Source organism: Haliotis asinina, chromosome 15, assembly GCF_037392515.1.
Source record: "Haliotis asinina isolate JCU_RB_2024 chromosome 15, JCU_Hal_asi_v2, whole genome shotgun sequence".
NCBI lineage: Eukaryota > Metazoa > Mollusca > Gastropoda > Lepetellida > Haliotidae > Haliotis > Haliotis asinina.
This window is the reverse complement of record NC_090294.1, coordinates 436,012-460,245: the sequence shown is the minus strand read 5'-3', so window position 1 is coordinate 460,245 and position 24,234 is coordinate 436,012. Positions and strand designations below refer to the sequence as shown.

The window sequence follows — 24,234 nt, the reverse complement described above, 5'->3', positions numbered from 1 at the left end:
CCGCTTTTAGCAATGTTCCAGCAATATGACGGCAGGGGACACCTGTAATGTAACCATGCGGGGAGTTGAACAATGCCAGGGGACACCTGTAATGTAACCATGCGGGGAGTTGAACCATGCCAGGGGACACCAGAAATGTAACCATGCGGGGAGTTGAACCATGCCCTTCAGGGTGAGGAGCCAAACCTCGGCTATCCCCGTCCCTTTGTGCTTTCTATCTAGGAGACTCTAAGAGATTGTTGTAAATTAATTCACATGATTTGTGCCAGCCATATTCGTTATAATGAAGCGTATTGTTAATGGGGTTAGAAAATCATACAGCGAAAAATTTTAGTTTAAGAATGAAGGATTCTGGAGAGAAAAATGTCAATGTCGTACGAAAACCTACTTGAATAGTTGTGTAAGAAACATAGCTATCGGATATGTTACCGTAAGTGTTTTCATTTTATTCATTACATCCATAGGCACGGAAAGGAACGACCAACTAAATTAATCAATTTGTGTCTTTTATTGAGGAAACTTCGTCCATGGATATGATTCCGCAAGTCCCTCGCTTTACAGAGTCATGTGATTTGTGGTAACCACGTGACAGTCCAAGATGGCGGGCGACACTCACGATCCAGAAAGACAGTCACTCTCGACGAGAACGATTACAGATATTCATTACAGACCCCTGATGCAGCCAGAATACACATTGTACACAAGAAGATGGTACATCGTCTTAGTTGTGTGTGTTGTCAATATGGCGAACGCCTTGGTGAGGAAATATACCTTTTCATAACACCCCTTATGAACTTAACTTCAAGTGTTTTGGTTGTCAGGAAGTGACCATTTGTGGGACGGTAAATGGCACGTCAAGGCCTCCGAGGTCATTCTACAACTTGATGGGTCGTGCTGAAACATGACAACATAAATGGTGGACATCTCACCATTTCTATGTCTAATGTATTTCGAAATACGCTCTATTAAGCGCGAGTAAAATACACAAATCATCATTATAATCATCGAAAATTGACGCCAAGTATAAAGGCAATGATACCAAGGCAAGTTATGTCGACGATAGGGATGTGTTATTATGTATGTATGACTGAAAATCTTATGAAATTCTCTCCATCTTTGTCAGATGTTGAAGATTTTACCAGTGACAGCAACCTTCATCTGTTATCTACGGCTATCTGTTTACATGCAGGAGTGCACTTTACCCTACACACTATTCTGGATATCAGTGAGGGTCAAATCGAAGACTGAACTCACTATTGGCTAAAGGTTTATTCTGATTACCTGATTAGCCTACCCTTATTCTAACAAAAATAGCCCAAAGAATGGAAGGGTGAAGCCAGATCACTGTATGGGAGTTGGTGCCTTTGATCTTGAGAAAGAATGACAGATTCTGAACCTTGCTTATTTGTTTGACTAATGAAATATTACCTGACCTTTTGAAACCTTGTGACATTGTCCGATGTAAGGCGTATTGTGCCATAGAATTAATTCATCTGATGTGTCTTCTTATGAACTTTCAGGCACTATGAGAGAAATTCTCATGGTACTTTGAATGATTAAACTATTGAAGAAATCCTTCTGTTATTGTTTCCTCACAACGTAGAATCAACATTGTTATAAATAGGGATTAACATTTTATCAAAACAGAGGTGCCAGTTTATACAAATGGTGGTAAATTGTCAAACACATGAAAAACTGATGATGTATTTTTTATTGGAGAATAAATATTATAGGCAAACAAAACTCCAAATCTGAGTCATTTGGCTTCCACCTTTTTATCCCCCTGGCATTTAATGTGGGGGGATATAGTCGACACCTCGTCCGTCCATCCGTAATCATTTTGTTTCCGGAGAATAACTCAGAAACCGTTCAATATTTTTAGACCAAACTTGATAGATATAGTAATCTCAGCCTATGGTTGTGCCTTTTGCTATTTACAGATTTTTGGCATTTATGGGTTTTTTTGTTTTTCCATGGAACATTTTGGTGTTAGTCTTATGGTGGGGTGGGCTTCGTTTATAGAGCAGAACTCAAAAACCATTCAATATTTTTCTGCAAAACTTGGTAGATTTATCAATCTGAACCTATAGTGGTGCCTTTTGCTATGTACAGCATCTTGTGATTTATTATCTTCTCAGTTTCAATGGAAATGTTTTGGACCAAGTCTGGAAAGTGAGAGGTGTGTTTCATTTCCAGAGCAGAACTCAAACACTACTTGATATCTGTTAGCAAAACTTTCTAGATATCTGTGGCAGACCCCAAATTGATGCCTTTTGGTATTTAAAGGTTTTTGTGATGTATCATTTTCTTGGTTTCCATGGAAACGTTTCAGACTTAGTCTCAAAATGGAGGGTTCCGCTTCGTTCGCAGAGCACAACTCGAAAACCATTTCAAATCTTTCAACAGGTCTTGGCAAATATACGAGACAGATCTTGAAATTGTGACTTTGCTGGTTACACATATATGGCATTTATAATTTCCATGAATTCCATGGAAACAATTCAAACTTAGTCTAAAGAAACAGTGAGTAACTCTCAGGTGATTCGTCCTTTCAAACACGTGGGGGCCGGGGGAAAATGTCATCTTCTGATGACTCTTGTTCATTATCCCAGCATACCAAGTGTGCCAGTAATATAACAAATTGAACCTCATTGACACCATCACAAGGGAATCCCCTGGAACTCTTACTAAAACCTTTCCCTTTGTAAAATCATGTTTTTGTCTGTGTAAATGTGTATGCAAAATCATATATGTGTGAGGGTGTGTGTAAAATTGTATATGTGTGTAAATGTGTATGCAAAATCATATATGTGTGAGGGTGTGTGTAAGATTGTATATGTGTGTAAATGTTTTCGTAAAATCGCTTTATGACAGGTACTAAGTGGTAATGGGAATGGCTATGTAAACTGCCTCGCCTTTGAGGTGTCCAGAGAACCAGTCAGTTAGTGCTTTACAGTCCTCTTAAGTATTAATCTAAGATTGGATGATATATCTGATGCGAATGCATGTGTGTGTTATGCAACATGCCCTTGGCTGTGAGAAAGTCAGCTGAGTTATAAAAACATCAATGAAATGATAAACTGTTAATATGTTTATTGATGAATGACTGTTATCCTGCGCAGTGCTATACTATGAGAAGTAAGGTTTACATATCTAGGCTTACTGAAACACATGAACTACACCCATGCCATGCACCATAAGTCCCTTTGTAAAAACAGCATACAAGTACTTTCCAAAGATTAGCTGCTATTACATTGATAGATTGCTCATAATTGTTATAGTTTTGAAGAACACTTGATGGGCACAGATGTGTGTGTTAATTCAGCTGACCATCGAGATATGATGCTAGTGCAAAATACTTGAAACACTTAATCAGTTGTGGGATGAACACAAGTGATAATTTCACAGATTGTAATTATGATATTGGCATATTTTATTTGTTGTAGCAAGAACGCATTAGGCCTCTACACTGACTGAGTAAATTATTCCATATGAAATGATGGTCTGGTAATAGTTGTTTCAAAGAGCTATTATTATTTTAAAGGTCACATTGAGATAGACATCCAGTAATGGAGGGGAAAATACCAGCGCCTTGAGCATGCACTAGTGCGTGGATATGTGCGCTATATAAATATCCTATATCTACATCTATATGGCTGCAGTATATTCCAGAACTCTGTATAAATATAGCACACTACTGCACCTCTACTGAACACACTCTACATCACACTACCTGAGCAGATTGGCCACTACGAAACCCAATATTTAAAAAGCCCCAAAGCCATGTACTGTAGCTATCAAAATCCCGAAAAATAGCTTACAAAATTGTTTGTCTGGTCCATAGTACACAGGTCCAGCTACTTCCACTCCGTGGTTACACCTGGAATATTTGCTGACGAGTCATGAAGTCCATGTCGTAAACTCAGTACTGGACGCTTATGTCACATGGAGTTATGTTGGTTAAGTAGTAACTGTAATAAATGTTCCTTACAGATCTGGATCTGTTTTTCTCCTATCACCAACCTGACCACATCATACTACAACATCACGTCCATGCAGGTGAACTGGTTGTCACTCATCTATCTTGTGGCTTGCATTCCCATTGGATTTCTTGCAACATGGCTTCTCGACACTGTTGGTCTCCGAATTAGTGTGAGTAGGTTTCTTTGAACGGCTTTTGTTGTGGGGAGTCTTTTTTACAACTGACAATTGTTATAGATAAATAGCTACATTATTACAATTGATAATTGTTATGGATAATTAACTTCTTTATAACAAATGATAACCCATATGGACAAACAGTGTCCTAATTAAGAAGATGTTGATAAACACTGTCTTTATTAAAGTAAGTAGCAAGTATTGATAAACAGAGTGTATGTTGTATAAGAAGCTGCTTATCATGTGGGTAGATTTGTTGTATGGTGCTGATCATGTGTTCCACAAAAACCTTTTGCATGTTGTACTTGGTAATCAGGTCCCTTATTCTCGAAATGTTCATAGCCCTAAGAATCCTTAACTTTGATCGTAGCCAGTGTGTTGAGAATGGGCCTGAAAAGTTTGTATGGCTATGAACGTTTCAAGAATAGGTAGACAGGTAATGAGAATGCATTTGATGTCAAACTGGTCCCATTATAGGAAACAAATCATGGCATTTAGACATGAAATGAAGTTTTTGTTTATCATGCTTATGTGTTCCTGAGTTTCGAGGCATTATTTTTAACAATTAGACATTGTGAACTTTTTGTTCTTATTCAAAGATTCTTTTCTAGATAATTTTATCAGCATGGTTTAACCTGATTGGCTGCCTACTGCGGTCTCTGACGGTGTTTGACTTCATGCCCCATGATGCCCGGTATCCTGTGTTGATGACGGGACAACTGTTTGCTGCATGTGCTCAGCCATTCATCATGTTCTGTCCCACAAAACTGGCAGCGCTGTGGTTCCCTGATACACAGCGAGCAACAGCAAACACTCTGGCCTCTATGGGTGAGTAGACCGCTGCTTATTGTTCTGTTTTGACTAGAGCTGACCAGCCCATCTTCAAGGGGAGCGTCTAAGAGTGATAGATGTGGCAGCAGAGCTTGAGTACTTGACTTCCTCAGGCTGTTCCACATTTGTGATGCTTAATTACACTCTTCATTACATAAACTTGATACAATCGTCATCTTCCTACACTGTCCAGGATACAATGCATATCTCAATACACTGGTCATGATGCAATGATTATCTTGATACACTAAACACGATATAGTGATTATTGTGATATACTAGTCAATATTCAGTGATTATCTTGATACACTGGTCATGATGCAGTGATTATTTTGATACACTGACGTTCGTATGAGGATTATCTTGACATACTGGCCATGATACCATGATTATTTTGACACATTGGCCATGATACTTTGATTATCTCAGTGCACTAGTCATGGTGCAATGATTATCTCAGTGCCCTGGCCATTATACAGTAATTATCTTGACAAACTGGCCATGATTCGATGATTATCTTCGCACACTAGCTTTGATACAATGATGGTCTTGATACAGCGGCCATGGTGCAATGATTATCTTGATACACTAGTCACAATTCAATGACTGTCTGAAAACCCAGGCCATGATACAATATGTATGTTAATACATAAGATACATATGATGCATATTTCAATATTCCACAGTGGCTAAAGATTTGGTACTTCCCTGGGATGTATGAAATAGCTGTAAAATATTGTGTTATGAAAGGCTTATCAAAATCACACACAGACACAAGCATTGACTGTTGCCTTGTATTTACTGAGATATCACTGAACTGCCTCCCTGCAGACTCAGCAATTCATCTCAATGTTTTTGGTCTCCTCAGCTAATCCTATTGGAATAATGGTCGCAAATTTGCTGGCACCAAGGCTGGTCACTGTCCCATCGGAGTTACCACGCTTGGTAAGTACAAGTAACACCCGCTGGACATAACCATGGTATAATATATTAGCTAATCAACAAGAATGATGTCATGTATAGCTACATTCTGCCAAAGAGTTTTGTTTCTACTTTCCCGACTCTGTCTTTTGGCCTTCAGCAGATTTTAGTGTGTTGGTGTGGTTCCTGTTTGTGTGTAACCATAGCAAACAGAACTTCCTCCACAACCTACTTATTACACATAATTCAACTGAATGTCATTCAGACTTCAAGGATTTCAAGGATTAGATGTTGGGATATGTGTGTTTTCAGTTGTGGACATGTACAGTGGTTGCTGGTTTAGGTGTTGTAATGGCAACATTTGGAGTCTGTAGTTCTGTCCCACCGACACCACCGACTTCAAGTGCAGCAGAGGCATCAGAACCATTCTTCGCAGGACTGAAAAAGGTATTTACTCTTATCTGTCTCTCACAGTGCTTTTGACCACCTCCGTGCAATGTGTGGAAAATAGCCAGTGGCTAGTAAAATTCAAGTTGGACCAAGAAATCTCAACGGTCACTGGCTGGACTGGCTGATGTTTTTTTCATGGGGTTATTTTGTAAATATATCACTCTCTCTCACTTGTTATGTTATAGCACACTTTTCAATCATGCAAGACTATAGCCTGATACAAAATGTTCATCATATTAGCAGCTTAATGATGACACCTGTTGTGCCAACAATATCTTATTCTCATCATTTAACTTTTGCTCCGTTTCTACATTCTACAAATTTTGGGCTGGTGAATGATTTTGTGGGTAATTGACTTTCAGGCGTATTTAGCCCAAATGGCTATCAAAATTTGGAAATTATTTCTCATACTGCCTATATGGTATAGTGGTTAGAATGTTTGCATGTTATTTGTTTGATACTGGGCTGTGCCAAACCAGTAGATGTTAAAATATCATACCTACCTGATTCTTGGCCTAAAGCATGGACTAGCTGGTGATGATTCAGTATTCTAGATCTCTGGGGTGGTCATGTTAAATAGGGAGTTTTGTGTTTCAGCTCCTGCGCGTCAAGTCCTACTGGGTGCTGTGCTTTGTGTTTGGTGCTGGTCTGGCCATTTTCACAGCATTCACCACATTTACAGAACAGATTCTATGTCCGAGGGGATATGTGAATGTAGGTGCATGACTAGCTATCTTCAGTATTTATTATGGGTGAAAGGAATCAGCATGTGCGTCCATTGGTCACCATGTCAGTCAGTACTTTCTGGTGCCCTCTGCTATTTAGGAATTTTGTTTTTCCTTTTTCTTAGCAATAAGTTTTTTCATGATAATATTTTCAGAACTGCCACTTTGAATATGCACACACAGTGACCAAATTGAAAACTGGTGCTTTAATTCTTGACTGAATTTCAAATATTGTTACGTGTCTGTTACTGTAAAATGTTTAGATACTGTTTATCATGGTTACATATGTTTATGTTGATGTAATTATAACACATTACAGGATAATGTACCAGTTGTATGGTATCTACTAAGTGACATTTGAAGGTACTGGTATTGTTTTCATAGTGTAATAGCTAGTGTTTTACATGGACACACAGATTAGATAGGAATTGTCAAGTTGGACAGGTCACTTTTGATTCACCAGGTGGAGGCTGTGTGGTCAGGGGGAAATTTGTCATCTTCTAGAGATATGTTCAATATAGAGATTTGACAAAAATTCTGTTGTGAAGTATGCAGTGGTGTGATACAGGTATATGAATGGTGTGATATATATCACAGTCTACTGGGAGGTGAAGTGTTTGTGAAGTGAATATCACATTTTCAAGGTCTATAAGTCGTTGCATCACCCTCAGTAGAAGTCAATAATTGTATATAATCAGGGATGCTGTTGTGATCATTATGTAGAATCACATAGATTTGTCCAAGCCATTGTTTTAGCACATAATTCAAAGCACGGATCTTCCTGAGACAGGCAATAATTATTATTAATCCTTATCCTGACTCATGCTTATTATGCTTGTCTCCTTCTTCCATCTGAACACAGTGGAACACTTGAATGCCTTGAACTTCCCTTCATTAAAGCAGATGTAAAGTTTTTATTCACCCACGAGTAGCCTTCCTTGAGCCCATGCTTTTTGGCGTGCATACAGTCACATCACATGCCATGCCATGCTTTTCAATCTGTCCCTATTTGCCTTAGAGGACAGATGTGAAGGCACCAGAGTCCCGATACGGCACACATCCTTTTCTAATTTTGGCCTATGTAATTGGTTTTTGATCTGTATATTACAAGATAGCGCAAGCAATACTGGCTCCATTGACACTTGGCAGTTGGCAGTGTTTAATCGCTCTACTGACATCAGCCCAAGACATGACATGCAGGGAGATGTTACAATGAAGCCCGTTAGAGGTTTTTTGTCACTGATCACCTAAACAACATCAACCCATTTGTTCTACCGGATTATCTCAAGACATATCTCCTCTGGTGGAGACAATGAGAGAGAGAAAAAAACAATGACTGCGGGGGAACTTACCTAATAGCATAGTTCATCTTTTCGTAGATGCATCTCTCCAAGGATGAGGTGCTCATCTCAACAACAAAGTAGTCTTGAGGAAGTAGTCAAGACAAGAGCAGGCTTTACACATCAATCTCCTAGAGATGAAAGCAGTGATCAATGCAATACAATACAAGACAAGTCGTCTAAGGAACGCCAAACTCTATATCTTTCTATATAAACAAACAAGGGTCAACAAGGTCAACAACTTTGTTACAGCTCACGTTTCACCTGTAAAATATCATCGACAAGCTGAACATGTTTGTGAAAGCATGCCACAAACCAGGGGCAAAGAATGTCATAGCAGACGCTCTATCTCAACCACTGCAGCCATCTTAAACAAAATGGATGCTACATCCAGAGGCATTCCAGCTCATAATACAAATGTTCGCATCCCCAATAATAGACCTGTTTGCGACCAAGTTCAAGAAACAGATACAGACATTTGTGTCACCAGTACCAGATCCACAAGCCTGGGCAACAGACGCACTCAGCATGTTGTGGGAGGGACTAAACACATTCAGCTTCAAGTACTAATACCTCAAGTATTACAGAAAATCAGCCAGACAAGGCGCCTACAGCTGATTTTGGTTGCTCCTTACTGGCCTGCGAGGGTGTGGTTTCCCAACCTCCTACAAGACTTTGGAAATCCTGCCTTAAGACTACCAGAATTGCCAAATCTACTAATTCATCCACAAACCGACCAAGTGCATGGAAACCCGTCAATATTCCAACTACATGTATGGAATGTATTAAGACTTGTTTAAAGAAATGAGGATAATTCAATAAGAGCAGCAAAGGCCGTCACCTTTCCCCTACGCACATCTACTTCGATGATAAGTGGAAGAGATCTGACACATATACAAGGCGGAAAGGATTTACTGCAAGTAAAGCATCTCATCCTCACGTGGATGACTGCTTTTGTCATATAAGACACACAAGACACCTAAAAGACTCAACGGTACCAACATACCTAGCGGCACTCAATACAGTCATCACTATGAAGACTGGTGTAAAGTTAACTAAAGTACCAGAACTACTGGCATTACTACGTGCATTACTTCTACTGGCATTACAATCATGGATGGGTAATGATTTTACGTACATTTTAATGAAGGGAACTTCAAGAGATTCAAGTGTTTTGCTGTGTTCGGATGGAAGAAGGAGACAAGCATAATAAGCATGAGTCAGTATAAGTACACAATATCAATTTTAATCAGAAAATTACATTTCTATGTATATGTAATAACTCAGCAAAAATTGTAATGACTGACTTCTTTTGGTTCTGAAAATAAGATGGTACCCCTTTTTATGCCCTCGGCATGTAATGCGGGGGGATATAGTCAACGCCCCATTCGTCCATCCGTATGTAAAATACATGGCAACCAGAGAATGGCATGGCCCACCACTGATTCCGTCAGATTCTCTCAAGCATCATGAGTTAAGATAACAAAGAATATGTATTTTTTTAATTAAAATTGATATTTTATTCTTGATGTCATGGGATCATGTGATACGGGTGCTGGGCAAGTATTTGGAGAGAGTGAAGAGCATGGCATGTCATGTGAAGTCCGTCCGTCCGTCCATCCGTCCATCTGTAATCATTTTGTTTCCGTTCAATATTTTTAGACCAAACTATATAGATATAATGATCTCAACCTATAGTTGTGCCTTTTACTATTTACAGAGTTTTGGCGTTTTTATTTGTTTTGTTTTTCCATGGAACATTTTTGTGTTAGTCTAATGGAGGAATGGGCTTCATTTCCGGAGGAGAACTCAAAAACCGTTCAATATTTTTCTGCACAAATCGGTAGATATGTGTGGCAGGCCCCAAAGTTGTGCCTTTTCATGTTTTTGTGATTTATTATTTTATCAGTTTCCATGGAAACGTTTCGGACTCTTTGATTTGCTTTGTTTCCGAAGCAAATATTTTTCTGCAAAACTTGGTAGATGTACCATTTAGAACCTGCGATGGTGCCTTTTGCTGGTTAAAGGTTCTTGTGATTTCTTAGTTTCTCGTTTTCCATGGAAACGATTCAGACTTTGTCTCAAAAGTGAGATGTGTGTTTCGTTTCCAGAGCAGAACTTAAAAACTCTGTCAGTGTAACTTGGTAGATATGTGTAGCAGACCCCAAAGTGGTGCCTTTTGCCATTTACAGGTTTTTGTGATTTATTATTTTTTCAGTTTCCATGGAAACGGTTTGGACTCAAACTGGAGGGATGTGCTTCGTTTCCGGAGCAGTACTTAAAAACCATTCAATATTTTTCTGCAGAACTTGGTAGATATATCAGTCTGAACCTAAACTGGTTCCTTTTGCTACTTACGGGTTTTTGTGATTTCTTAGTTTCTCGGTTTCCATGGAAGCGTTTTGTACTTAGTCTCAAAAGTGAGAGGTTTGTTTCGTTTCCAGAGCAGAACTCAAAAACTTCTTAATATCTGTCATTGTTACTTGGTAGATATGTGTGGCAGACTCCATGAACACATTGCTGACTTTGTTTCCGGAGCACAACTCGAAAACCATTTCATATCTTTCAAAATATCTTTACAGATATACGAGACAGATCTTGAAATTGTGCCTTTTTCTGATTACGGATATATGGCATTTATGTTTTTCATGAATTCCACGGAAACAATTCAGACTTGGTCTAAAAACACAGTAAAGAACTGTCGGATGATTTGGCCTTTCAAATATGTAGGGGCCGGGGGGATATGTCATCTTCTGATGACTCTTGTTTATCAAGGTACAAGAAGACTGGAATTTCCAGAGAGGTTACAAAAGACTACATGAATTGAAACTTGTTTGGCTGCACACCATCTACTGAAGACTCAAGCAAACATGTACATTATATATTCACTCACTCTTTCTCTCTTTCTCTTTCTTACAGAGTTTCTCTGGTTTGTGTGGGGCTCTGATGATTGGCGTGGGTGTTGTTGGTGCCGCAGTGGCAGGTATTATCTGTGATAAGACAAAGCGTTTCGAAGAAGTTGCCAAAATCAGTTTAGCCGGAGCCTCACTGTTTGGGATAGTGTTTACAGAGGTAAGAACATGCTGTATTTACCCATATCATAATGACTTGACATGCTGACACAGCATCCTTACTCTAGTGACCCGTTAAATATATGATTCAGGCATTGACAGCAGCATTAGATTTTACAAAGCGTTAAGAGGGTACTTGGAGGTATGGTGAACAAGCTGAGGATGTGACTCATAGCTCCTGAAATAGGGCAAGGGGACAGAAAGTTGATAACATAAGTGGATGACAGATGAGAAAAACGTTAGCAAGTAACTTAACACCCCCTTAAATCTAGAATGTTTATGTAATTTAGGGACTACAATAATAACCCAACCATGAGGAGTGCAGCTGTCTGTGCTCATGTTAAAACTCAAAATATGCAGGTATGCCATGATTCCAGTACTACTGACAGCCTTTCAGGTTCTGAACACCAATAGTCTTTTTGCTTTCAGGTTAGCCGTTTCCGAGACATGAATATCGAGATTGCTAGCAGCATTGCTCTATTTGGCTTCTTTGGCTTTGCACTGTATCCTATATGCATGGAATTAGCAGTAGAGGTTACCTACCCTGTTGCTGAGGCAACCAGTTCAGGGATGCTGTTTATATCAGGGTAAGGATTATATATATTGTGTGCAATTTGTGCTCAGTGAAGGATATTTACTACATAACACATGATCTTCCGATCTCTGTCCTAATTACATCCTTGTGATCTCTTTAAACAACTATACTGAACTTACCATGTGTCTGTTATCTTAGTTAGATCCATGTGATCTAACTTCTATCTACAGTGAACACCAGCACCTGTGTAATCCGGGATGAAATTTTGGTCCTGCCATTTACAACAATATTTTGATCATTAGGACTTTGTTTAATCCGGCACTGTATTCCAGGACTTTTTGGTTTCCACCCTCATGCTTTAACTATAATACTTCATCCTGCTTTTTGACACTATACACGGTGGTAGAACAGACTGTATTTTTTTATTGACACTGCCTAAACCGGCATAGGTATGAGCCGTACAATCAATCCTTGATCCAATACACTCTACTTGGCCCGCTAGATAATAAGAAAGTAGAAATTGCACAGTTAAACAAACGTTCGTAGCATTACCACGCTTATGCTTTATAAAAACTGGGGGATTGCATTAACCGTTTTCAAGTGAGTGACGTGTCAGAGAGTAAATGAATAGGCATTGGTTTTATTGTGTGATGGCTAGGTCTTGGTATTTGAACAGTGATTAGTGCTAAATAAAGAATAATTATCTGCCATCAGCTTTGTATTATTTTTTTGCAACTTACAAAAGTCCACAGATGTTACAAAGATAATGAGATTGACGAGTGTAAATGACAGGCATGTGAGAAACTGATCGTCACTGACTAATCCATCGGGATGCTGGTATAGACACGTTTCACAGTACACTGAACTAACCAGGTGTCTGTTGTCCTTCCAGCCAAGTCCAGGGGATTGTGTACATGTTGGTGGCCCAGATGATTGCACAGCCCCTGCCTGATCAGGAAGTGGGCCTCCCAACTGGCTGCAACACCAATGGCTCATCAATAGGTGCAGACTTCACACCTCAAGACTGGACAAGTAGGTATCAGGGTTCTGGATTTTGCTGTGTTTTACTTATCTATAAGGGTGATATCCCTATGAGTGGGATAACTGACAGTCTGTCTTGATTGTGTTTGATTAGTAGCCACATTGTTTGATAATTGAATGATTCATCATCAAATATATGTGGTGGCAAAATTTCTCTGTATATCAGCCTTGACGAACCTGATCTGTCTTTGTCTGTTTACCTGTATTTACCTCTACCTACCTGTTTCTGCCTGCATCTGCCTGAGTCAGTGTATTTATTATGTGAACTGCTTGTTGTTTCAGTTCCCAACTTGTTTCTGAATGGTGTGGCAGCCTTCGTCACCATTGTTCTCATTCTCCTGTTCCGTCCAAACTACCGCCGGATGAGAGCCGAGGAACTTGCAAAGGCAGAGACTATTCTTAATTATGAATCTGTAGACTCAGGGTGATGTAAATATTAAATTATTCAGGAAATAGTGTACAGCTTAGTGTTGGCCATCTGTGAAATACCTGGGTATTATTTTTGCAACAATGTCACTTATGTCTGAATGGTTTGTCACCTACAGTGCCTGCAGTGTCTACTAGTGGCACAGACACTTCCTTTTCTACATGGTGTTGTTGGTGGACAAGTGGCCTAGCATGTTTTGCTGACACATAGCTTGAAGATACTGATAGGGATATGAGAGCCTGCTTTTTCAAAATAATTACCACGGTTACCAACAGTATGACAAACCCAAATGGCATGTGTGAATGACCGTATGGCCCTGATTATGATCATTGGTCTTGGAGCACTAAAGCTGTCATCATGGGTACCCTGGGTGATGGCGGTTATGACCTTGCACCACTATGACTTTCTGTCCATCAAGTTGACATGTTGTGGCTTAGTTGGGTAGCATGGTAACCTCTACTAACTCAGATTATTGACAAATAAATGGAATATTTTGTGGGGAGTAAGAAACAAATATGACCTTGTCTTTCACTTCTAGTCACACTGACAAAATTCTCATTTCCATCCATAGAAGATCAACAATGCGGTTGAATGTGTTCAACATTTTCCTGAATATAGCATGCATGCACTCAAGCATCATTTGTTCACAGATTTAATATTTTGGATATTTTTTAATCATTGTTAGTGGAAAAACTAAATTGTATCACTTCCCAGATTCAGATATATACAGACAGGCATTAACATCCTTGATCACTAAACGAAGAAATGTACAGTTAAAAAACTCCCTACTGATAACATTGTTTTATATGCATAAATTCTGGTTAGGTTTTGCTGCTATTACTGGGAGAAGTATATCAGAAAGTATTTTCATTACAAATTTTATTGTTAACACTGCCCATAACTTCTCACATGCTCACTTTTGCTATAAAACATTTTTGATGAAATATAAGTAATATGTAGACAAGAACATTTTTTATAACCAGACAATGTAACTCGGATATTTGACCATTTCTGATGTTCACTGTAAACCCATCAAAATTCATTATAAAGCTATCTTGTGATCCCTACTCCAAGCAGCTGGACTTTTTTGAACTGGATGCTGTACTTAAGAAAATATGGCAACATTATATTGCTCTGCGGTCATTGTTATTCTCTTGAAGTGTATTAATACTCCTTTTTCCATATATCATGAAACACGCCAACCTATGAAAGTAATCACACTGACAAGTGAAAGTAATCACACTGACCTGTTAAGGTAATCACACTAACCTATTAAAGTAGTCACACTGACCAATGAAAGTAATCACACTGACCAATGAAAGTAATCACACAGATGCATGAAAGTAATCACAGTGACCAATGAAAGTCATACACTGATTTCTGGATGTGGAATCTTTGGATCACATGTGAAACTAGATGCTAAGGATACAAAACCAGTGATATTCTAGTCTTTGCCATCCAAACCACTCATCATTGGAGTCTGTTATGTTGTAAACCAGGGTTTCTCCAGATGATCAGAGATGGTCTAAGAATTATATGTACAAGGTTGTACGCCAACATCCTCTGACAGCCAACCTATCTACCTCAATACACTTATTTAGCATGATTTCCTTACATGTGGTAACAGACTACGTGTATTTGGAATGTAGGAAATCAGAAAATGATGAGGACATATTGTGTAGGTCTAAGTTATAGTTAAATCGCGGCGCAGACAGGTTGTATTTTGAAGAACAAGGTTTCAATTGTCTCCTGCTCAATTGAGTCAAAGTATTTTGACTAACCGTGGCACACATTCTGTGTGTGGACAACTGGCTAGCTGCTCAAAACATTCGTAGCCCTATGAACTTCCTTAGCCCTTTCATAACACATTGGATACGATCAAAATTAAGAATTCTTTGGGCTATGAATGTTTCAAGAAAACGTTTTGTAGGAGCCGACACAGTGGTCAAATGCGTGGACTAGTCATGACACTCAGCAAAGTGGAGTGAGTGAGTGAGTAAGTGAGTTTAGTTTTACGTCATAATCTGCAATATTCCAGCTATATGGCGGCGGTCTGTAAATAATAATCAAGTCTAGACCACACAACCCAGGGATCAACAGCATGACCATTGATCTGTGCAGTTGGGAATCAATGACGTGTCAACCATGTCAGCGATCCTGACCACCCGATCCCATTAGTTGCCTCTTACGACAAGCATAGTCATCTTTTATGACAAGCATAGGTTGCTGAAGACCTATTCTACTGTGGATTTTCACGGGTTGCGGCACAGAGGAAGCCTGACTGGGTGTACCAGTGTTATTGATGGATTTCTATTTGTAATCATTTTTATGGTTAAAACACAAAATTACATTGTGATAGTGGTGCTAATTAAGGTTTCACTTAATCATATATTATGTGAAAAATATTAAAGAGTGAGTTTTAATGTGAATTATTTTTATCTGAATTTTTTATTTGTTGATTTGTAGTCCCGTTGAACTGGTTACAAATAGCTGATATTATTTTGTAAGTGTTAATGATTTAGAATCTTACCAAATTGTGATAGAAAAACATTTCTAAAGCTTCCCATGACTGGCATGACCCACAATTCCTATAACATTTTAGATTCCATGTTTGGGAGTTGGTTATTTCCCAAAGTTTATTTTGACAATGACTTTATAATCATTATTGATTTTTGAATGATAAGTTGTAAATTTTCAAACTTATACTTTCTCTTTTGGTTTGCACAGTGGTGTGGAAACAACCTGGAACAATGTTTAAGCCTCTTTTAACACCTTACCTGAACATACCTCGGCTCCAGCTGTTGTTGTAGGTTGTCGCAAGTATGTAGTCCCTGCATAGCATGCATCTTGCTCTGGCCAGCCATGTGTCCTCTCACAGAAATCACTCTGTCTTGTCACCCAAAGGTGCAGGTGACCTGTCATATATAGATTCTCCAGTATATTAATCCCTTCATTCAGCTTTTGTTTCGTCTTAATACCAAATAAGTTTTGGAGGGGATGGGTGATGAAAATGCCAGGAAAAGTTGTGCAAGATAAAAACAAGCATTTTCATAGGACATAGACTATAAGTTGCAGTTTATGCTCTCTCGGATGCTTCTTTGGACATGTATCTTAGCAAGAATTACTGGCAACTCTTTTTCGTTTCTCAAACATATGTGATCAGTCCCTTAAAGAGTGATAGTAAGAGAAACAACAAACCCTCTGGATTTATCCAATTGCTTACCATGGTTATTAGATCCTCTTAGGATTGTTGATCCATCCATCATTTTATCCAATCCCAACCCAAGATTCGATGGTCCCACCAGGATCATTGATCCTCCTATGTTTGATGATCCCTGTAGTTGTTCCTTTGTGCAGTTAGTCAATCCTTCTTCCTTCGTTGTCTATGATCAATCTTCATCCTCTTCAGATCCTATTGTATCTAGTTTCTTAGTCACTTCACACAACAATGACTTCATCTTTCTTCGATCATGTCTTCATTCAGTGACCCCTCAAGCTTCATCTACAGTGCTGCAATTGATTACTCCAGGATCGTGATTCGTGTAGCTGCCAATTCTTTCAGAAATCCCAGGTCATTCATCTGCTCTTGTCTCCAGTTTGTCTTTGAATTTTCAAGCCATCATCCAGGCTGTGTATATTGCTCAGACTTTGCCTCCTTTGACAGAGCAAGGCATACACTTTGCAGGAAGTTGACAACCTATGACAATACCTGAAGTTGGGGAGTGTGTTTGGGCAAGGTGTTAAAAGAGGTTGTAAACTTTGTTTCAGGTTTGTTTCCATTTAGTGGTTTGTGAAAAATGAGAAAATGTTTGATATGACAGAGGATAAGTTTTATACAATTTGTGGGTAAAATGTTCAGGGAGTTTTTACGTAACTCTATACATTTACAGCTATTTGAGTAAGATATTTTGGATAAGGATGCATTTTAAAAACAATATGTATTTCCAATCTGTGAAGAGCATTTAGGGGTGGAATGCATAAGAAAAGCAAAATTTATGGATGTCAACTTCCTTATTGTGAATATTGTGATGCATGAGTATATTCTCAGATGAGCACCTGATGAAGGAGCAAGCATACGCTCCAAAACTTCATGTTATTCACAATAAGGAAGTTGACATTCCTAAATCTGACTTGTCTGATATATATTTCTCCATTAATTAATGTGTATATTTTGAAACTGTTTTTCCAAAGACATGTCGTTTAACTATATCAAAGTTCCCCTACTTTCATGTTAGTGTTGACTGCCATTAAGCTTTAGATATTTATCAAAATATTGTTAAAGCGATGATGCAGCTGCAAATTTCCTGTCTGTTGAACGTCTTAAAGATTCATTCTGTTCTTGATTTTCTTTAAGAAATATCACACTGTGAAATTGAACTATTTTACAATTATATGTTTTCTGAAATAAATTTTTTATGCATAAATGTTGTTTGTGTTTTGTTCCTAACCAAGAACAATTATGACTTACAATTGAAAGACAACTCTTTGCTGCACTGTCGTTTTGACCCCCATGTTTCACCACCACCTCTGAAGGTAGTTGCCTAACTAATATCACTGGTGTAACACCTGGTCAGTTGTTGGTTGTAGTTTTATGTGAGTTTTAAATACAGTAAGAATATGAAATGTAATATCCCTTCATAACCTCTGATATGACTGAGGTGTTGGAAGTGAATTGTTAATTTATCCCTTCTCCCAGTTACTCACTCTTCTTTCTGTAAGAATAGGACAGGGCAACTTGCCTCTAGATGTATGTTGATCAACTTTCTGCAAGAATAGGACAGGGCAACTTGACTCTAGATGTATGGTGATCATCCTTCTGCAAGAATAGGACAGGGCAACTTGCCTCTAGATGTATGTTGATCATCTTTCTGCAAGAATAGGACAGGGCAACTTGCCTCTAGATGTATGTTGATCAACTTTCTGCAAGAATAGGACAGGGCAACTTGACTCTAGATGTATGGTGATCATCCTTCTGCAAGAATAGGACAGGGCAACTTGCCTCTAGATGTATGGTGATAATCTTTCTGCTAGAATAGGACAGGGCAACTTGCCTCTAGATGTATGGTGATAATCTTTCTGCAAGAATAGGACAGGGCAACTTGACTCTAGATGTATGGTGATAATCTTCCTGCAAGAATAGGACAGGGCAACTTGACTCTAGATACATGGTGAGACATGGTTTCACATGGTTTTACTCTTAAACATAGAAGGGACTAGGTGACCTCTGTTGCATGCCAGGTGTTGTTTGGTGGGTCCATTAGAAAATGCAAATGGACTGGACATCACTCAGGTGTAATCAGGAAATACCCAGTTTTTATGAAAGAATTTGAAACTTTTATCAAAGGACATACACCAGTGTAGCCAGAAGTCACTGTTTTACCAAGTAGATTTGTACATCAACTCTGTAATTCACCTCCATACATTGATACCTGAGTTTAAAATGTTTGTTTTTCTAGCCTGAAGATCCCGACACAAGAGGTCCATCTCAGCCACTGAAGGTATACATCATATCAACACAGCTGTGATCTCTGTGTAGCGCCTTTATTGATAGTTAGTTGAATGGATTAAACTAGGGAAATATATAAGGGAACATTATTCATGAGTATGATGGTGTGTTCACAGACAAACATTGTGTTCACTAAGTAAAGCATTGGGTGAACAGTGTGTTTACATTGTGTTCACTAAGTAGGTGTAGTGTGTTCATGAAATAGACAGTGTGTTCACTAAGTATGCTGGGTGTTCACTAAGTGATGTACAGAGTAGCCTGTGTTTTCTAAGTATGCTGGGTGTTCACTAAGTGAAGTACAGAGTAGCCTGTGTTCTTTAAGTATGCTGGGTGTTCATTAAGTGAAGTACAGAGTAGCCTGTGTTCTCTAAGTATGTTGGGTGTTCATTAAGTAAAGTACAGAGTAGCCTGTGTTCTCTAAGTATGTTGGGTGTTCACTAAGTGAAGTACAGAGTAGCCTGTGTTCTCTAAGTATGCTGGGTGTTCATTAAGTGAAGTACAGAGTAGCCTGTGTTCTCTAAGTATGTTGGGTGTTCACTAAGTGAAGTACAGAGTAGCCTGTGTTCTCTAAGTATGCTGGGTGTTCATTAAGTGAAGTACAGAGTAGCCTGTGTTCTCTAAGTATGCTGGGTGTTCACTAAGTAAAGTACAGAGTAGCCTGTGCTCTCTAAGTATGCTGGATGTTCACTAGGTGAAGTACAGAGTAGCCTGTGTTCTCTAAGTATGTTGGGTGTTCACTTAGTGAAGTACAGATTAGCCTATGTTCTCTAAGTATGCTGGGTGTTCACTAAGTGAAGTACAGAGTAGCCTGTGTTCTCTAAGTATGTTGGGTGTTCACTAAGTGAAGTACAGAGTAGCCTGTGTTCTCTAAGTATGTTGGGTGTTCACTAAGTGAAGTACAGAGTAGCCTGTGTTCTCTTAGTATGTTGGGTGTTCACTAGGTGAAGTACCAAGAATGCTCTGTTCACTAAGTATGCTGGGTGTTCACTGAGTATGCTCTGTGTTCTCTAAGTGACACAAAAAGTATGCAGTGTGTTCACTTAGTATAGCAATTAGTATGCTGTGTGCTTACTTAGTATAGAAGAAGTATGCTGGGTGTTCACTAAGTATGCTGGGTGTTCACTATGTATGCTGGGTGTTTACTAAGTATAGCACCAAGTATGCTGTGCTTTCACCAAAAGAAACAGTTAGTATGCATTGTGTTCACTTAGGAAAGCACCAAGTGTGCTGTGTGTTTATTAAGTATAGTACTACACATTGTGCTGCTTATATTATTATACACAATGGCTTGTTGACAAATGGCTAACATTTTAAGGTGCGCTTTGATACATGTGTATGTACTCCGTTTCAAATGGTGGTTCAGAGATGATGAATATGATATAATATGCCAATGCCTCAACTACTTGATCTCACTTTGTTTTGTTTCCAATGCTCTTGTTGACAAGCATTTTTTCTCACATCGTAAGGATTTTCAATCTTGCATTCATATAGCTGGCCAGTGTCTCAGCTGACGTCAGTCCATACCATGGCCATCACAGGTTACTGTGGCATATTTTGGTGATCACAGGTTATCATGGCATACCATGCTCATCATAGTTTACCATTGAATACCATGGTGATCACAGGTTGCCATAGAATACCATGGTGATCACATGTTGCCATGGAATACCCTGGTGATCACAGGTTGCCATAGAATACCATAGTAATCACAGATTGCCATGGAATACCCTGGTGATCACATGTTCCCATAGAATACCATGGTGGTCACAGGTTGCCATGGAATACCATGGTGGTCACAGGTTGCCATGGAATACCATGGTTATCAAGGGTTGCCATGGAATATCATAGTGATCACAGGTTGCCATGGAATCCATGGTGATTACATAAAACTGTTCTATCCATACACCCCTGAGACTAGATTTTCGAAGCTGTCTTAGCACTAAGATTGTCGTAAAGTACCATACATTAACAGCATCTTAGTGCTAAGATTGTCGTAAAGTACCATATATTAACAGTAACTTACGACTATCTTAGCACTATGAAAACCCATGCCCTGATGTTTTAATGAAACACATGCCATAACCCAGCATTGCACGGACTGTAGATCTGATCTGCCCTTGTTATCAAAGTTGCAGTGATTTGTTTCATCACAGCTATGACACAATCTCTTCCTGATGATTATCTTTTGTCTCCTGCTTCTAGTGGAGCACTCTGATCAGTTGCAGACCTGAGCTGACAGAGACTAATACCACCACTGCTATACCTACAAGTATATCTACATGACCAGTGATTGATATTGTGAAGCAATTCTAACTTAGATCATGCACTGAAGCTCATCTTGATCATAGTTTTGATATTTAGATACAACTCAATACAAATATTTTTTATATTTTTATCTTTACTATTGATGTACCTTGGCACTGGATGCATGTGTCATGATTTGATCACACTATAATGCTCTTGTGTCACTTTTAGTTTAGTTAGGATTTGTATCAGCGCATAAGATCGTGTGATAAATGTATAGTGACACATACTGTAGAAGATGGTGTCTAGGTTGTTGATTGTGTGTACAAACGGGTTATTGCGGTAGTTGCAGGTTGTTCCTCCCTTGTGTTCCTGTCTTTGAAAGTGCACTTAGGCAAAACTTGAGGCCTTGTGAAGACATTTATCCTTCTTGGGACAATTTGAGCCATCTGCCCCAGCTATGACTGTTAACAGTGTTCCATTCACATGCAGTTGAAGGCCGTATGTTGACTGGTACATTATTTGCTCATCAAGTCAATGGTCTTTACATAACATTGCTAATTACTTACCTGTTTGTCCATGCATCCAGTGACATCACATGTTGTAAGGCACAGACAGTGCTGGTTTTGCATGATTCAACTATGAATATTACTTCTTTGACTTTATAACTTTTACACAAAAGAATGAAATAAATTTTTGATAATTTTACACAAATGTGGTTTTCTTAATTAATACAGCTGATAGAAACAGAAAGGAGCAGAATTGCAGGGTCTCAAATCACATGGCCCTGTGGTTTTCAGTAAACATCGCAGCTATGCTGTAGATGGTTTACTCTGCATGAGCAAACGGTATGTTCACTTATAACTGGGTTTGATTCCCAAAGATGTTCTGATGTGTGGAACCTGTTCCTGGTGTGTCATTTTTCTGCATCTATCACAGAGAGATGCATGGGGGTCTGGAGATCTTTGAAAACTGGAATCTCTACTGGGAAACAAGCATGAGGTACAGGGGATATTTTCTATCCCAGAATCTCCACTGGAAGACAAGCAAGGGGAACCAGTGAACTTTGGTGGTGCGGAATTATCTGCCCTTGACTTTCTGACACACAAGTATGGGTCCTGAGATGCTTTCTGTTCTTGAATCCCAGAGACACAAGTATGGCTCCTTGAGATGAGTTCTGCCCTTAAAACCTGAGACATTAACTGTGGGTCCTTGAGACGTGTTCTGCCTTTAATCTGTGAAACACAAGTGTGGGTCCTTGAGACTTGTTCTGCCCTTAATCCATGAGACCTAACTGTGGGTCCTTAAGACGCGTTCTGCCTTTAATCCCTGAGACATTAACTGTGTGTCCTTGAGACATGTTCTGTCCTTAATCCAAGAGATATAACTGTGTGTCCTTGAGACGTGTTCTGCCCTTAATCTGTGAAACACAAGTGTGGGTCCTTGAGACGTGTTCTGCCCTTAATCCATGAGACATAACTGTGGGTCCTTGAGACGTGTTCTGCCTGATGTCCTGGCAGGGCCTTACACATGACAGAACAGCAACTCATGTTTAATATTCATTTTTTTAATTGTTCAATGATGATATTTTTAACAGGTTAAGTATTGGCAGATGCAGCATCTCTCTCAGTCCAAGTTTCACAAACACTCGATAAACATGATTCACACAGTGTAACTTTCAATAAACTTTTTGTATTTAATCTGACTAGTACTTGTTCCATGATGACATGTCACATTTTGATTGGATGGTTCCTATTGTACTACAGTGTTCCATGGGCTGATATCCTACACAGCATCAAACTGTTTCTAGTGAAACCGAGTGTACATAATAAATCTTGGACAAAACATTACACCAATATTTTCTTAAAAGACACTGATAAAAGGGCATCATATAACACAAAATAATTCTGAATTCTTGTCATCTAACGTTGAGTTTAGTCTTTATTCCCATATATTATTTATGCTTAACATGCCACAACAAACGTTTCATGTTGACATTTAACGACAGTGATAATACTGTTGATAGATCCCATGAAATAGATCCTATAGATCAACAAACTTCTGTACACTGACTGTGAGAGTGAGCACCACTTACTGCAACTGAAACAGTATTTCATTCACATTATCTTGGCATAAAGTGTGAGGACTATCCAAACTCATACAAGCCTTAAGTAAGCCCCAAGACTATGAACAAGTTGTTCTGACATACTAAAGAGAATACGGGTAAAGCGAGTCAAGGGCACAGCCAACTTAGGAATACAACTCTGCAAAGTAAAGTGCATCACTGACCCACCACTCTCTCCTCCACCTACATTGTGGGTGAGTAAGTTTGGACAAATGTGACTGTTTTTCACTGTTTGAGTTCTATCACAGCATGGCTTGATGCAGGGGAAAGGCCAGACATAATTCAGCCCTAAAACATGTAAAACCACTTTGGTGAATGTGTGTGGTGCTGGTAACCCAGCAATCTGGGCTAATTATGTATTTTGGACCATGATTTTAGGTTAGGGAGGTAAGTCTGCAAAAGCAAGCCATGGCTTCTTGAACAACCTCTGCACCCTTACTTCCACCATCCAAACTTCATGAACTGCTAGTTACAGCTGAGGATACCCAGAGAAGACTTGTACTGAAACTGCCAGTCAGTACAACTAGACAGCCTCATGCCTATGGTGGCAATATCAAGTCTGTAATGTCTACAAGTCAATTCCATAAATTCAATCTCATGAGAAGAATTGCAAAACAAAATTCTACAATATTGACGTTTAGAAAATTGTACACATTTATATTGCAAGTAGATTGAAAATGAGGGGTTTAATATAAAAAGTTACCACCTTGCCAAATGTTTTTCTTGTGAATGAGAAGGGGCTCTTTGATGTATGTGTGACTCTATAGCAAGACTGAAGCCATCCACCAACACCATAACAACCCATGTAAATGCTACTTTGTTCATGATATGCTATAATTCCTATACAAATTTGACTAAAA

At 38.9% G+C, this 24,234-nt stretch overlaps 1 protein-coding gene across 1 annotated transcript; it reads left to right on the top strand.

Moving 5' to 3' along the window:
• Nucleotides 1-597: 597 nt before the first annotated feature.
• LOC137265817 (solute carrier family 49 member A3-like) lies at nucleotides 598-19,091 on the top strand. The gene is made up of 11 exons (XM_067801280.1): nucleotides 598-757; nucleotides 3,994-4,152; nucleotides 4,770-4,986; nucleotides 5,858-5,934; nucleotides 6,223-6,357; nucleotides 6,958-7,074; nucleotides 11,345-11,497; nucleotides 11,926-12,083; nucleotides 12,924-13,063; nucleotides 13,355-13,458; nucleotides 18,956-19,091. The coding sequence occupies exons 1-11, from the start codon at nucleotides 599-601 to the stop codon at nucleotides 19,022-19,024; spliced, it is 1,488 nt and encodes a 495-aa protein (XP_067657381.1). The 5' UTR covers nucleotide 598; the 3' UTR covers nucleotides 19,025-19,091.
• Nucleotides 19,092-24,234: the final 5,143 nt, after the last annotated feature.